The sequence below is a fragment of the Chelonia mydas genome, chromosome 10 (assembly GCF_015237465.2).
Source record: "Chelonia mydas isolate rCheMyd1 chromosome 10, rCheMyd1.pri.v2, whole genome shotgun sequence".
NCBI classification, from domain to species: Eukaryota; Metazoa; Chordata; order Testudines; family Cheloniidae; genus Chelonia; species Chelonia mydas.
Genome location: NC_051250.2, coordinates 38028422 through 38042835, shown reverse-complemented (window position 1 = coordinate 38042835; position 14414 = coordinate 38028422). Strand labels below are relative to the sequence as shown.

The window sequence follows — 14414 nt, the reverse complement described above, 5'->3', positions numbered from 1 at the left end:
GTCTTTTCAAACAACTGAACAAGCAAGCATGATGCACCCAGCTTCATGGAGGAGTGCCTGCATAGACAGTTGATTTTTGCCAAGACTCTTCCCATATGGGAAGAGAATTCCATTAACATGTAGTCCATTTAAAGTTAACAATTGTTAAGTGTCAGGCCCCTCTGTCACTGTGTCTCCTCATGACAACGTTTGTGGTTTGAATCACTCTATGTGCTGACACTTGCACCATAACAGCTGCGTGTTCCACACCTTTGGCACAGCACTTATGAAATTGCAAGGAAGCTACTGCTGCAGAGCACCAGCTCTGAAGTTGTGGGGATTGCAAAACTAGCATCCTGCAATCTGACTCATTGAATGACATGTAGTATAATGTTAAAGTTTGAGAATTTGAGATACTGGCTGAGCAACCATTACAATAATCAACCCATTGCCACAGCCTGATCAGAAATCCCAGTATCTGTACAAGCAATGAATACACGTTTCCATTGCTGATGTTAACACATTTATTACATACAGAACAGATATGGTTCACTTGTTTGATAGCATAAGGGACAAAGCATGGGAAAGTATTCATACAGCAGTCTCTTTACAGAATGCCATCTTTAGACCAAACAGCGGAGTTTACAGGCCTTAAGACACTTTTTAAAATCCTTTTATAACATACAAGGTACTTTACATACATCACAGTGGAGATATGATAGGGAAGTGTATTTAAGCCAATCAGCTTTCACCTTGCTGCTCTGTAGTCACCGAATGAGGATGATAGGAACATGACAGCAGTGGCTCTTCACTTAGCTGTCACTGGCCCCTTTTTGAAAGTGTGCTTTTCTTGAAAGAAAATCTGCTTCAAACTGCAAATGAACCTGCTGAGATAAGGAGATCTGGAACCTATTTTCTTAAGTAGCCATGAAATTTCAGTGGGAGACAGATGACCAAGTACTGTCACTTTGATAAAACAGATATAGAACATAAACGGTAACAGGTAAAAATCTCATACCATGTTTCATAATTATCACATGGTATATTTCATTAAACTTAATAATTGGGGTCAATTACATTTTTTTAAAAATCAGCTCAAATACTGAAATTTAATTTACACTAATTATCAAAAGTTGTGAATTATTTGCTGTCTAAAGCCCTAAGTGACTTATCTTACCAGAAAGCAATTCTGGAATATGCCACAGCAGAATGAAAGCCGGACTCATTCAGAAATGTCACACGGTCAAACAGGCCTCTCTGGAATCCCTTTACAGAGGTACACAGCTGGAGGACTTGATTCAAATCCTCTCCCGACCTCTGTCTTCAGAGAGTAGTACGAGTGCCTATGTAATGTAACACTGATCGTAGCCAATGCAATGCACCGCCAAGCCTCTGTCTTCCCCTAAATAGGTTGTTGGGGCCTCTGTTCTCTAGATACGTGCTGTTGCCTTCCCAGCACTCTGATGTGTGGCTAATATTTATCTCTCAGCTGCGCATGCACAATCCAAACCCCGAAAGTAATGGCAGCATTGCTACTGCTAAAGAGAAAGTAGGGATTTGTCTTCACTGCCCTGCATTTTGGACTATGGGGGTAACAATAGCAGTGCACTAACTCCCCTGTGTGGATGCTGAAGTTGTGAAGTAAAAGTTCACATTAACGAATAGTCCTCAAACAGGATTACATTAATGCAACTAGGAACCCTTTAGTTCATACCAGCAGCATCCACACAGGGGAGCTGACACTAGCTAGGGATTCAGAAGACCAGCTCTGCCACAGACTTTGTGTGTGACCTTGAGCAAGTCAGTCTTTCTGTTCTTCAGATCCCTACCTGCAAAACCCTTCCCTCCCTCACAGGGTTGATGTGAGGGATAAATCCATTACACATTGTGAGGCACTCAGATATTACAGTAACGGGGGGAGATAAGTTCTGCAGATAGACATGGGTACACTAGGTCATCTGGGATCCTAGAGTACAAAGACACTGACTGAGCCAGAAAACCAGCAAGTGAGGCAGTGCACATGTGCTCAAGGATTTAAAAGGCCAGAACAGTGAGGAGCCAGGAGGCAAACTGTGGCATCAGGGCTTTTAACCAATGGGTCAGAAGCAGGAGTGAGGTAAAAAAAACTTGAGATATGTGCATAGGATGGAGCTAAGGTCCCCTTTCCAGCTTTTTATAGACTGATTTAACTGCAGGAGAGCAACCATGTAACACAAATCCCGCCGTAGCGATGTGCTAACCCCAAAGCGCCCTCCTATCTGAGTGCCATGGCTTAGGATACACACACCTGAACTTGCATTCTCACTGGGTTGCTGTTACGTATTGGGAGAAAGTGAGACAAAATCAACATCCTGCCTTTTCTTTTCCCCAGCACTCTTCTGTTTTGAGAGCAGAGCATTTCTCCCTGCAGAAAATCAGCACCAGGATGGGAATGCATCTTCATGAGTCAATAAAACCTTGCTGGGTTAACACAGAAGCTATGTCACCGGCTACTCTTTAAAACCAACTATCACTAAACAACAGCTTGTCTCTTGAAATTTTTAAGGCTCATAAAAATAATGAAACAAAGCATTTTTTACCTCCCCTTCCAAAAATACCACATAGACAAAATAGTGCTGGCTCTTCCTTCTGCTAATCAACCAGATCCCAGCAAACTTTCATGGCAGCAGTGTCCAAGCACTCTCTGGCCTGACACCAAACACCCTTTTTTGCCTCTGACTCTACCAAGCAAACAGTCCTCCCTGATTTCACGCTCACTCAGCACTATTTAATGTTACCAACTGGCCAAAAAATAGTAGCAGAGTAGGGAGGGCTTTCTGGTTTTAGCATGTGTTCCACACTCTACCCCTTTTCATGAGACCATTGGCCCTCTATGGCCAAATAGCTGAAGTGCTTCCTGAAACCTCTGTTCTCTCTTCTCTGTAGACTTCTGGTTTAACCTGGTGCTGCCTGCTCTCAGATCCTGGGATAAGATTCAGTGCCTGGGGACAATCTATGCAGAGGGGATGGGATGAGAATTCCACCTGGTGAACTGGATAAAGATTTTCTTTGGGCTGTTGTGATTCATTAGCCTCGTTTCATTGGAGGACATGAGGGTGATGCACTGCTTCTCATGCAGGTGGCAGCGAGGCAACCTTCCTGACAACCTGGGCTAAACCTTCCAAGACAGGCTTCTGTCTCATACTTCTTGGAGAGAGTTATTTGCACAATTCCCAACTCCGGGCTTCACTCTGAAGATTCTCTGCCTTTTTTCCCCCCTTGTAGACACCAGCTTCAGAAGGAGAACAGTAATCCAACCACTCAAAGCACACGGGCCCAAAATGAAAGCTACAAGTTCAGAGGTTAGAATGGGGGTCACCATCCGATGCAGGAGCTGTTGCAGTTGTCTGGGGTTCAGTTTCCAGCAGTAGGTGTAATGCAGGTGTTCTGTATGTACATCTTGGCATTCAGACGGGAGGAGGGAGAGATATGTTGGCAGGAAAGGAGAGAATCTCATTCAGGGATGTATGAGACTTGCCAGACGATAATATGGCTCCTCTCAGCCTTGGAAAGCACTGGCTTCACTTGGGCAGTATCTTCAGCATTCTCCTCTGTCTCATCATCTTCTCCATCCCCTGCAGAGAGAATACAAACAGTAAAGATGAGCAGGAAGGGAGATCCAAAGCATTATTGCCCCTCACAAAAGGCTCATGTTACTTAGAAAAAATCATGGGCACCATTAACTGAGCTCTTCTTTCACGGCCCGAGGACAGGTGTAATGATGGGACACTTGTACACAGAAAGATTGGTTAGGAGGGGAAAAAACAGATCTTCATAAAGCGACAAAAACATGGCCCTCCAATATCTTTGATTTCATGTACTGACCAGTCCCCCCACTCTCCTGGAGGAGCCCATCCTTACAACAACAGGTATGCTCCAAAACACAACAGTTCAAAGGCTGCAGCACTTGGGCTGTTAGTAGAAAAAGCTGTAGTATTTTTCTGATGACTGTCTATGGGGATTGATCTGGGAACAGGGGTAGAGACAGCCAGTTGGGACAGATGGGGTCAAGCCAACCATGTGCCCTGGAAAAGTGTGGGTAACAGTAGAGGAAAATGCCCAAGTGCTTCCTCTAAAGCAGGAGACATGACAAGTGGAAATCATTTTCTGAACTCACTACGTAACAACACAGTTTCATCTCTAATCCCATTGGTCCATGTATTACCCACAACCATTCCCACCTCACCCCTTCCCAAAAGTAGGAGCTCACCAATCCGAAAATCGATGTACCCTTCTCCTCCACTCAGCACCAGGACATTTTTCAGTTTCTGCCCCTCAGTCTCAGTGGCTGCTGTGCTAGGGTTCTCAGAAGGGCTGTCTAACACACTCCCATTCAGGGTTGCGAGAACGTTACCTGAAAGAGCACAGGGTCTCCTGTCAGCACCTCTGCCACACTCCCAGAATGCTCAGCTAAAGGACACAAATTTAGGTGATTGCCCTGCCAATCCAGTCCCTGCTGCTGCAAAACTGGATTTTTTTCCAACTCAGACACAAAAACCAAAGGACCTTAAAAGGGATAACTGATCCCTACAGAGCTACAAAAGGTGCAGTGTCATCCACAGCATTCTATAGTGGGCAGCTCAGCCTCCCCTGGAGGGGCAAAGCCCACAGATGTCTTAGGGGATAAGATGGCCAAATAGAAGAATGTAAATGCAAGAATCCTCATGAGGAAGTGCCTTGGTCACCTTACCAGGAACAGAGACAAAGAACTTGACTGCATCACGGTGGCCATGGAAACAGAGCTGTGCCTGAGCCATGGAGCAGTAGGGGATGAAACTGCTGGCAGATTTGTCACTGCTGTCATCACCGTACACGTGAATGATTCCGCCAGGGCGATTTCCCTCTCCTGATGTTGGGGAGGTCTTATTGGCTGAAGACAGGGAGGAGAAAAACCCCAAGTAGTAGCTTTGTTCCCATTTATGGACCATCAGTCAGAGTGAGAAGTATGTAAGAAAAACACAAACCATGAGTCATGTAGGAAAAGCTTTAAAGGTGCAGACGCCCATTAAAGGTCCTCTTTAATGCCATCATTCGTGCATCATGGAGGAGACCCTACTAGATTATCTAGGCCCTCTCTCTCTACTGGCAAAGAGGCACAGTCATATCCACTGTTGCTAATAAACTGTGCTTCTTATAAAACGGGTAATAGGGAAATGCTCCTCTCTGGGGGTTGGTTGGAAGAGTAATCCCAGCCCTACACATGCTGGAGTAAGGATGTCCAGGGCATCTCAATAAAGGCCTTCTAGAGCTACAATATCCATTCTTCTGAACTCAGGCTGGCTGAGTCAGTGTCTGCAGAGTCAGAGCATCAGCCTTCTGCCCCAGTGACCAGTCATGGTATGTAGATGGGCACAGATGAAAGGGTTAGGATTCTTGGCCTTCATGCACCTGGAAAGTAGTGGCTGTTTCCCAGGTTGGTGAAGTTGCTCAGTTTGAAACTCAAGTCAAGGACTCATGCTAATCTGTCAGTGCTCAGGCTGGCAATACAGCCTCTGCAGCATTAGGGAAGGCACTCTCAATCCCAATAGCATTTGAGCTTGTCGAGTCAAATGGAGCAGAGTTCCTTTCCTAATCTGAGGAGAATTCTGCCACCAGCCTAAGACCTCATACCTTGAGTTCAACTATCTGGCCACTCAAGAACTCCTCAGAGATTCTGACCATCCTTGCCTCCCATGGACTTCAATGAGAGCTAAGGATGCTCAACACCTTGGAGGATCAGGCTCTGAAGAAATGAACTCCTCCTTTCACCAGTGAAAACAGACTAGAACTCATTACTCAAGGAGGGAGACTCCTTCCCCCGCACGCACACCTAGGCCAGTAGAAATTTTAGAAATACAGGACCGGAAGGGACCTCAATATGTTATCTAGTCCAGTTCCCTGCACTGACACAGGACTAAGTATTATCTAGACCACCCCAATAGGCATTTGTCTAACCTGCTCTTTGTCTAACATCTCCAATGACAGAGACTCCACAACCTCCCTAGGCAAGTTATTCCAGTGCTTAACCACCCTGACAGTTAGGAAGTTTTTCCTAATGTCTAATCTAAATCTCCCTGTGATGTTATCCGATTCAAATATGACCCTGTAGATCATCGTTGCTACGACTGTTATATAATTGCAACAAATGTTATGCAAAGTGTATCAAATAAGGTGTCAACAGAAAGGGTATGATTTGCTGAATATGATTATGCTGTGTATGCATGTATCATTTTTGTATCTGAAGTTATAAATATTAACTATGTACCTGTATTTCAAATGTTTGCTCATGTGGAAACTCCAACAAGGTGTTTAGCCAGCACCTTGTGAAGGACTATTTGAGTTAAATGGCTCATCAAGGGGGACTTAACTCACAATGGACAAGGGAGATGCCTATCTACACTTAATGGACTTTTCTGTGAACGTTCTATCTGGAGTATAGGTAATGGCTTCTGCTGTGACTAAGCAAAGCATGCATGGACATGTGACTTGCCCATGTGACTCCAAAACACCATCTTGTTACCTGTAATTTTCCACAGTGAGAACAATGGGTTTCCCTTCAATTGGAAGAAGCTATAAAAGGCCCTGCAAACATCTCCATTTTGCCTCTTTCCTGTTCAAACCTCTGGACTATGAACTTAATGGGAGCATTCTAATTAAGGGACTGAGGACCTTCCAATGACTTGGAGGCAACCAGAGACTTAACAAGCCAGCAGTTTATTCCATCACTGCTACAAGCCTGATCCAAGAACTTTGCAATTACTGTATATATTTGATTCCTTTAACCAATTTTAACTCTCACCTTTTGTGACAAAGTGGGGTTTATTCATTTTATGTTGCATGTGAGTCTTACTGTCCTATACTAATACTGCACATGCCTCAGTTTCCCTGTGTACTGCACCAATGCTTAGGTGATGGGAATTGGGTGTGTGATTTTCGCTGAGGCCCTCGGGGCAGGTGAGGCTGCCCAGCTGTCTGCATGTAGGCCATGGCCAAACCAAGAGGGGGATGTGACCAGGTGACACCTTTTGCTCGGGAAGCAGGACAGACCAAGAGGAGGAGCAACGGGCATGTTGGGGCTCGGGTCACTGGAAGCTGGGCAGTCTGCTGTGGGGGACTGGAAGAGGGGGAGTCCAGGGCATCTGGCCCAGGATTCCCCCAAGATGGACTTGGCTGAAAGTCACTGATTTCTGTGATAACAAGTTCTGTTCTACGCTGTGTTCCTGTCGACTAATAAACCTTCTGTTTTCGCTAGCTGAGAGTCACATCTGACTGCAGAGTTGGAATGCAGGGCTCTCTGGCTTCCCCAGGAGCCCCACATGGGCGGACTCACTGCGGAAAGCGCACGGTGTGGAAAGGGATGCTGAATGCTCTGAGGTCAGACCCAGAAAAGATGAAGCTGTGTAAGCTTCTTGCTCTGGTGACAGTGTGCTCAGAGAGAGGAGGTGGCTTCCCCAGAGTCCTGACTGGCCTCAGAGTAGTTCCAGAGCATCGCCCAGTGACTCCGTGACACCTTTCTTTCTTTTTATAAATAAACCTTTAGATTTTAGTTACTAAAGGATTGGCAACAGCGTGATTATTGGGTAAGATCTCTGTTGTATGTTCACCTGGGTACGTGGCTGGTCCTTTGGGATCAGAAGTACCCTTTTGTTTGATTAAATTGCTTTTAAATAACCACTCATAGAATCATAGAATATCAGGGTTGGAAGGGACCTCAGGAGGTCATCTAGTCCAACACCCTGCTCAAAGCAGGACCAATCCCCAATTAAATCATCCCAGCCAGGGCTTTGTCAAGCCTGACCTTAAAAACTTCTAAAGAAGGAGACTCTACCACCTCCCTAGGTAACACAGGTAACACATCATTAAGTCTAGTGTTTTTGGTGGTGATATGAGGATTGGCATGCCTAAGGAGACTGCTTTTCTGACTTCTTGTTAGCCAGTGTGATGAAACAGAAGTTTACGTTTGTTGCTGGTTTGGTGTATCCTATGGGAGAATAACCACCAGTTTTGGGGTGTGTCTGCCATATTTCTCAGCAGTTTGTCCTGAATTTGATATTCTCAGTTGTGACCCACGGAGGCAAAGTTACACACCCTCGCTGCAATTTGAGCCCATTGCTTCTTGTCCTGTTGTCAGTGGTTAAAGAGAACAATCTATCACCCTTCTCTCTGTAACAACTTTTTCTGTGCTTGAAGACTGTTCTCTTGCCCCCCCCCCGCCCCCAATCTTCTCTTCTCCAAACTAAACAAATCAAGTTTTTTCAATCTTTCCTCACAGGTCATGTTTTCTAAACCTTTAATCAATTTTGTTGCTCTCCTTTGGACTTTCTCCAATTTGTTCACATCTTTCCTGAAATGTGGTGCCCAGAACTGGACACAATACTCCAGCTGAGGCCTTATCAGTGCCGAGTAGAGCAGAAGACTGACTTCTTGTGTCCTGCTAAGACACAAGAACGATGTTTGCTTTTTTTGTGTTACACTGTTGACTCATATTTCATTTGTGATCCACTATGACCCCCAGATCCCTTTCTGCAGTTCTCCTTCCTTGACAGTCATTTACCATTTTATATGTGGAGTACTTTGCATCTGTCCTTACTGAATTTCATTCTGTTTATTTCAGACCATTTTTCCAGTTTGTCAAAATCATTTTAATTTCTAATCTTGTACTTGCAACCACTCCCAGCTTGGTATCGTCCACAAACCTTGTAAGTGTACTCTCTATGCCATTATGCAAATCATTTATGAAGATATTCAATAGAACTGGACCAGGACAGATCCCTGCGGGACACCACTCAATATGCCCTTCCAGCTTGACTGTGAACCACTGATAACTACTCTCAATGTACAGAGTACCATTTTCCAACCAGTTGTGCACCCATCTTATAGCAGTTCATCTAGGCTATATTTCCCTATGAGACAGGTCATGTGAGACAGTGTCAAAAGATTTATTCAAGTCAAGATATATCACATCTACTGCTTGCCCCATCCACAAGGCTTTAACCCTATTAAAGAAGGTTATCAGGTTGGTTTGACATGATGTGTTCTTGACAAATCCATGTTGCCTCTTACTTATCGCCTTATTACCTTCTAGGTGCTTACAAATTGATCGTTTGATTATTTGCTCCATTATCTTTCTGGGTACAAAAGTAAAGCTGACTGGTCTATAATTCTCTGGGTTGTCCTTAGTCCCCTTTTTATAGACAGGTACTATATTTGCACTTTTCTAGTCCTCTGGGATCTGTCCAGTCCTCCATGAGTTCTCAAAGATAATTGCTAATGGCTCAGAGATCTCTTCAGACAGTCCTTTAAGTATTCTAGGAAGTATTTCATCAGCCCCTGCTGACTTGAAGACTTCTAAGTTGTCCAAGTAATTATTAACTTGTTATTTCCCTATTGTAGCCTCAGATCTTAGCCCATTTACACTGATGTTCACTATGTTAGTCGTCCAATCACTGCTAACCTTTTTGGTGAAAGCAGAAACAAAAAAGGCATTTAACACTTCAGCCATTGCTGCATTTTCTGTTATTGTCTTTTCCTCCTCATTGAGTAATGGTCCTACCCTGTTCTTGGTCTTCCACTTGCTTCTAATGTATTTGTAAAGTGTTTTCTTGTTACCCTTTATGACCCTAGCTAGTTTAATCTTAAGAGGGACACTGTAGTGAATCCAAAGCTTCCATTTGTGATCAGTCACTTGGAAGAACTAAAACATAATACTTAGTCCTACCATGCGTGCAGGAGACTGGACTAAATGACCTCTCAAGGTCCCTTACTGTCCTACGATTCTATCATAAGGTGGTTGCTATGTCGATCCTGCTACCACAGGGACCTATTGTTTCAATAGAGTTATATATTTTGGGCTGAGTTCTATTTCAGTTATTAAATGATGCAGAAATAATCCTGAAATCAGAGCAGATGTACAGCTAGCAGGCTCAAATATATCTGGAGGGAAGAATAAATGCTGGTCAAAAAGAGAGACCATAACAGTAAGGGCTTTCTGCATCTTTGTGATTTGGTTTGCTATGAGCAGGTACAATTGGCTGGCATCTAAGTTCCCTCTAAGCTGCGCGGCCGCCTATTAAGCTCCATGCAGGGGCTCAGGGCCGCAGCGGGAGAGGAGCCCACCCCACTGGCCCCAGCGCAGACCTGTCACGGGGGAAAGAGGCGCCCCTCCCCATCAGTCCCAGTGCAGAACTGCCGCTGCGGGGAGAGGTGCCCCTCTCCGACGACCCCAGCATGGACCTGCCCTGAACCTGCCGCGGCCAGGGTAGAGGCACCCCTCCTCCAGCACCAACACGGAACTGAGCCCCTCCCTCGGCCTGGCCCAGGCCTGCCGGAGCTGCTGCAGCCAGGGAGAGGTGCCTCTACACCCAAGCTGCTGTGGCAAGAGAGCTTGGGAGGGCGGAGGGGGAGGGGAGAAGTCCTTATTCCGCACATGGGCATAAAAAATTAGAGGGAACACTAGCTGGCATCATTTAATTGTTACATAGGACCAGTCATATCAGGCAATTAATCCTTCTAGCCCAATATTCTGTCTCTAGCAATGGCCAGTATCTAATGCTTCAAAGGGAAGAGTGATCCTGGGTAATTGTGCTATGCTTCTGGGAGAAAAAGATTCCTTCCTGACCCCTGCAGATGGTCATCTTAAGCCTTGAACCATGAACTTCTGATTTTTTCAAGATCACTGGCTTAACTTGCATACATTCAAATGATTTTTAATACTTTTAAAAGTCCTGCTCAATTATTTCTGGCTATGAGGTCCCACAGTGGCAAAGGCCATAACTGTTTTGGAAAATGAAGGTGCTCAGAGAAAATCTTGCAAGACTGAGTGGACAGTCTATCCTTGTCTGCCTGGGAACATGTGGCTAAGCAGATCCCGACTGCTAGGGTTACAAAGTGAACAGTTTGGTTAATCTGAGCCACCCAAACAATGAAACTAATTGGAGAGATTAAAGTACTCAATTTCACAATAAAACAAATGGGATGGCTGCCAAGAAGGGTTCAAATGTTCTCAGCCCCGGGAGAATGAGGCTATTTATATTATCTCTGGTCTCTTCTCAGTGATTGCAACTTAAAATGAGAGAAGTGAACAGATAAATGGATGAACGAAGGGGTGAGAAAATGACTGGAAAGGTTGATGGGTAGACAAGGAATGACATCTGAAATCTAGAAGGAAGGTAGGTGGTGTTGGACTTACCCCGGAGCCCAAGGAGTTGGCCTCGGTGGAGGACTACGGCTAGGCACAGGCAAGAAGTGGAAAAACAGAGGGACATGGGAACAAACAGGCAGATGAGAAGAGAAGAAAAAGGCAATTATTGGGAGAAACTGCAGGAAGGAGAAACATAAACTTTTAAACCTACAGAAGGCACCAATGGATGCTATCAATTCAGAGTCGCTTTGTGAGAAAACACTGCTCTTGCTCTTCTCTTTCTTAACTAAAAAGAACACGCTGCAGCATCAGGGAGGGGAGAGAAAAATTCAGCTTCATAGTGAAATCTTACTGCATTTTCAAAAATCACATTTCTACACAAGTATCAGAGACTAGTGGAATTTGCTTACAATGTGAATTGACTTGAACTCACAGTTATGACAGCATCCCCAAGAAGGGACAGGCCTTATGATATGGGCTCAGAACTGGGATTCTGAGGTTACAATCACAGAGAGTTGGATTTAATGACTAATTCACTGATGACTAGTGTCAGTGCTATTGGTGTCAACAGCGGCAGGAGTGGACAATTCCAGTCCAGTAGGACTACAGTGGACTTGCTGCTCCTTCTATAAAACAAACAGACATGCTCTATCTAGCATTTCTTTATCTGCCAGCACCACGGGAAGAAGAGGGAGCCCTGCTATTCTGACTGCAAATTCCAGTACGTTCAAGTCCACTTAGGAGAAAACTTTCCACAATGGAAAGTGAGTTAGATGTGGATTGGCAGGCAAAGAGTAGCATTGCTGAATGTTTAAACTAGTGCCCCTTCCTCCCCAGATCTAGAGTTTTGCCTGTTAGCACTTGCTGGATCTCCTCATTTTACTGGATAGAGTTGGCTTAAGATACTGATTTTTACTGGACTAAGTCTCTGATTAGATGTAATGAACTTTCTGCATCCCCAGCCTTGGGAGATGCTGTAGTGGGAGAAGTTCAGCTATCTACAGCATCATGAAATGTTTTCAGAATCAGTCAACAGTTGCCAGCCAGTTTAAAATCATGCTCAGCCACGGGCACCGGCTTCTGCTGGTGCCGGTGTGTGCTTGACCCGCCCCGGCCCCGCCCCGACTCCACCCCTGCCCTGCCCCCTCCTGCCCCTGCCCTGCCCCCACTCCAACCCCTTCCCCAAAGTCCCCGCCCCAAATCCGTCCCCTCCCTGCCCCTATTCCAACCCCTTCCCTAAATCCCCGCCCCGGCCCCACCTCTTCCCCGCCTCCTTCCCTGAGCGTGCCGCGTTCCTGCTTCTCCCTCCTCCCTCCCAGAGCTTATGCCGCGAAACAGCTGTTGGCGGCAACAAGCGCTGGGAGGAGAAGCAGAGACGTGGTGTGCTCCAGAAAGGAGGCAGAAGTGAGATGAGCTGGGGGGCGGGGAGCTTGGCTGCTGGTGGGTGCAGAGCACCCACCAATTTTTCCCAGTGGGTACTCCAGCCCCTGAGCACCCATGGAGTCGGCGCCTATGTGCTCAACAGCAGCCTGTGTATAGATGGAGCCAACATCTGCTCCTCAGAGGAGGAAACAGCTTCAACTGGACTGCAAGGGCCAGCAACAAAGTGTCTATTTGATCTTTACATGGGGCAAATTAACTTCTAGTGAATTCTTAATTCTATAACTAGGATGGTGTCAGACCAGATCCAGGGCTCCCCAGTCAGATTAGGCAAAATGAGGAACCTCAAACAACATCACTTTATGTGAATACTGCAGATGACATTTCAGACTTTCCCTAATTCTATAGGGTTTGCCTATTTCTCTCAGCCCTTCCAAGCTGAATGGAGGTTACCTCATTAGAAAGATCAATCCACAAACCAAGCCACTCTAGAACACAGTATTATAATATCCTCCATATTATTCACCATGCCATTCTTTATCATTCCTGTCGCCCCTGTCCGTACCCTCTCTAATTCTGTAATATCCATTTTGAGATGGGATGATCAATAATGCACAAAATATTCTTGAGGAGGATGTCCCACAAATTTATATAATGGCGTTGTACATTTTTCTGCATTATTCTACAGCCTGTTCCTTATGCATTCTAACATCTTGTTAGCTTTTTTGACTGCAGCAGCACACTGAGATGAGGTCTTCACTGAGCTGTCCATAACGATGTCCTAGAATGCTCTAGACTGAGGCATGCATTTCTGTAACATGGTGCAAAACCAAACTAAGCTATCTTCATTGCCAGTCTCCCTCCTTTCTCCCTGAACACTGCTGTGACCAGAATTCCAGTTGTGGCACCAAAATGCACAGGATCAGGGTGGAGATACATTAGTCAGCCAGAGCCACTCCTTCCTAGTGCAATTAGCAAATAAAGGCGTTGCGAACATCAAGAAAACACAGAAGAATGTCTGATGAACATCACCTACTCTCAGTCAGTGGGATGGAGATGACGACACCATTCCCTGTCCCAACCCAGAGGCGGTTGCCAGCGATAAGCAGGGCTGTGATTCGCACAAACGAGAAGCCCAGCTTTCCAGTGCCTGCCAAGCATGAATGAGAATTGCAGAATCAGTGAAGACAGTATCACTTGGAGCAATGCTGCCTAACAAACACTGATGCTCCGTGCCCACAAGAATAACAAACAGGCCATTTCCTGACTGGCACTGCCTTCTCACCTAGCATCTTGCTGACATAAGGCTCTATGTCCACATCCTGGAGGTGCTGATGGGTGTGGGCATGATACAGCCTCAGTGTGGAGTCCAGGCGGATGGAAACCCACACCCCATCTCCAATCCATGCCAGCTGCCGGACCTGACTCTCCCGGCGTGGGTGGGCATCGAAGGATTTCTGAAAGGCCACATAGGGGGAGCAGCGTGAGTTCATACCTGGGCTGGGGGTACTTGTTGGCTTTCAAGACTCCTGGGGCAGAGGCATAAACTAAGGAGATAGCTCTGAAACCTCCACTACAGTATGCAGAAGCTCCTCAGATCAACTGTGTGATTGGCCAGCCTGTTCCTCTGGTTTCCTCTCCCTAGAGAGAATTGTTACAGTCTTAGATATTCTAATAGACTGCTTTGGAACTAGGACATTAATGAAATGGCTCATGCCAAAGAGTGAAATGAAATGAAACCATTTTGCCTTATTCAGGGTACTTTTCAAACAATGCAAAAGGAATCTCCCAGCACTTCTCAGTCAAGTTTTTAAAAGCACAAGGATGAGGATCTTGCTGGTGGTGAGTGAGGTGAATTTACTGGTTGTGGATTTACTGTTTGTATTCGTCCCCCTTT

At 45.5% G+C, this 14414-nt stretch overlaps 1 protein-coding gene across 44 annotated transcripts in view; it reads right to left on the bottom strand.

The window, feature by feature from the left end:
- Nucleotides 1-489: 489 nt before the first annotated feature.
- MAPK8IP3 (mitogen-activated protein kinase 8 interacting protein 3) overlaps nt 490-14414 on the bottom strand; it is a 155210-nt gene continuing 141285 nt past the window's right edge. For 35 of the 44 annotated variants that reach the window (XM_037910626.2, XM_037910624.2, XM_037910625.2 and 32 more), the window contains 6 exons: nt 13803-13974; nt 13554-13667; nt 11186-11224; nt 4709-4888; nt 4229-4372; nt 490-3593 (listed from right to left, as the gene is read on the bottom strand). In XM_037910626.2, the coding sequence (XP_037766554.1) occupies nt 3472-3593; nt 4229-4372; nt 4709-4888; nt 11186-11224; nt 13554-13667; nt 13803-13974 (771 nt within the window). In that variant the 3' untranslated portion in view covers nt 490-3471. The remainder of the gene's footprint in view (nt 3594-4228; nt 4373-4708; nt 4889-11185; nt 11225-13553; nt 13668-13802; nt 13975-14414) is intronic. The other 9 variants (XM_043523481.1, XM_043523500.1, XM_043523483.1 and 6 more) reach the window with 2 other exon arrangements.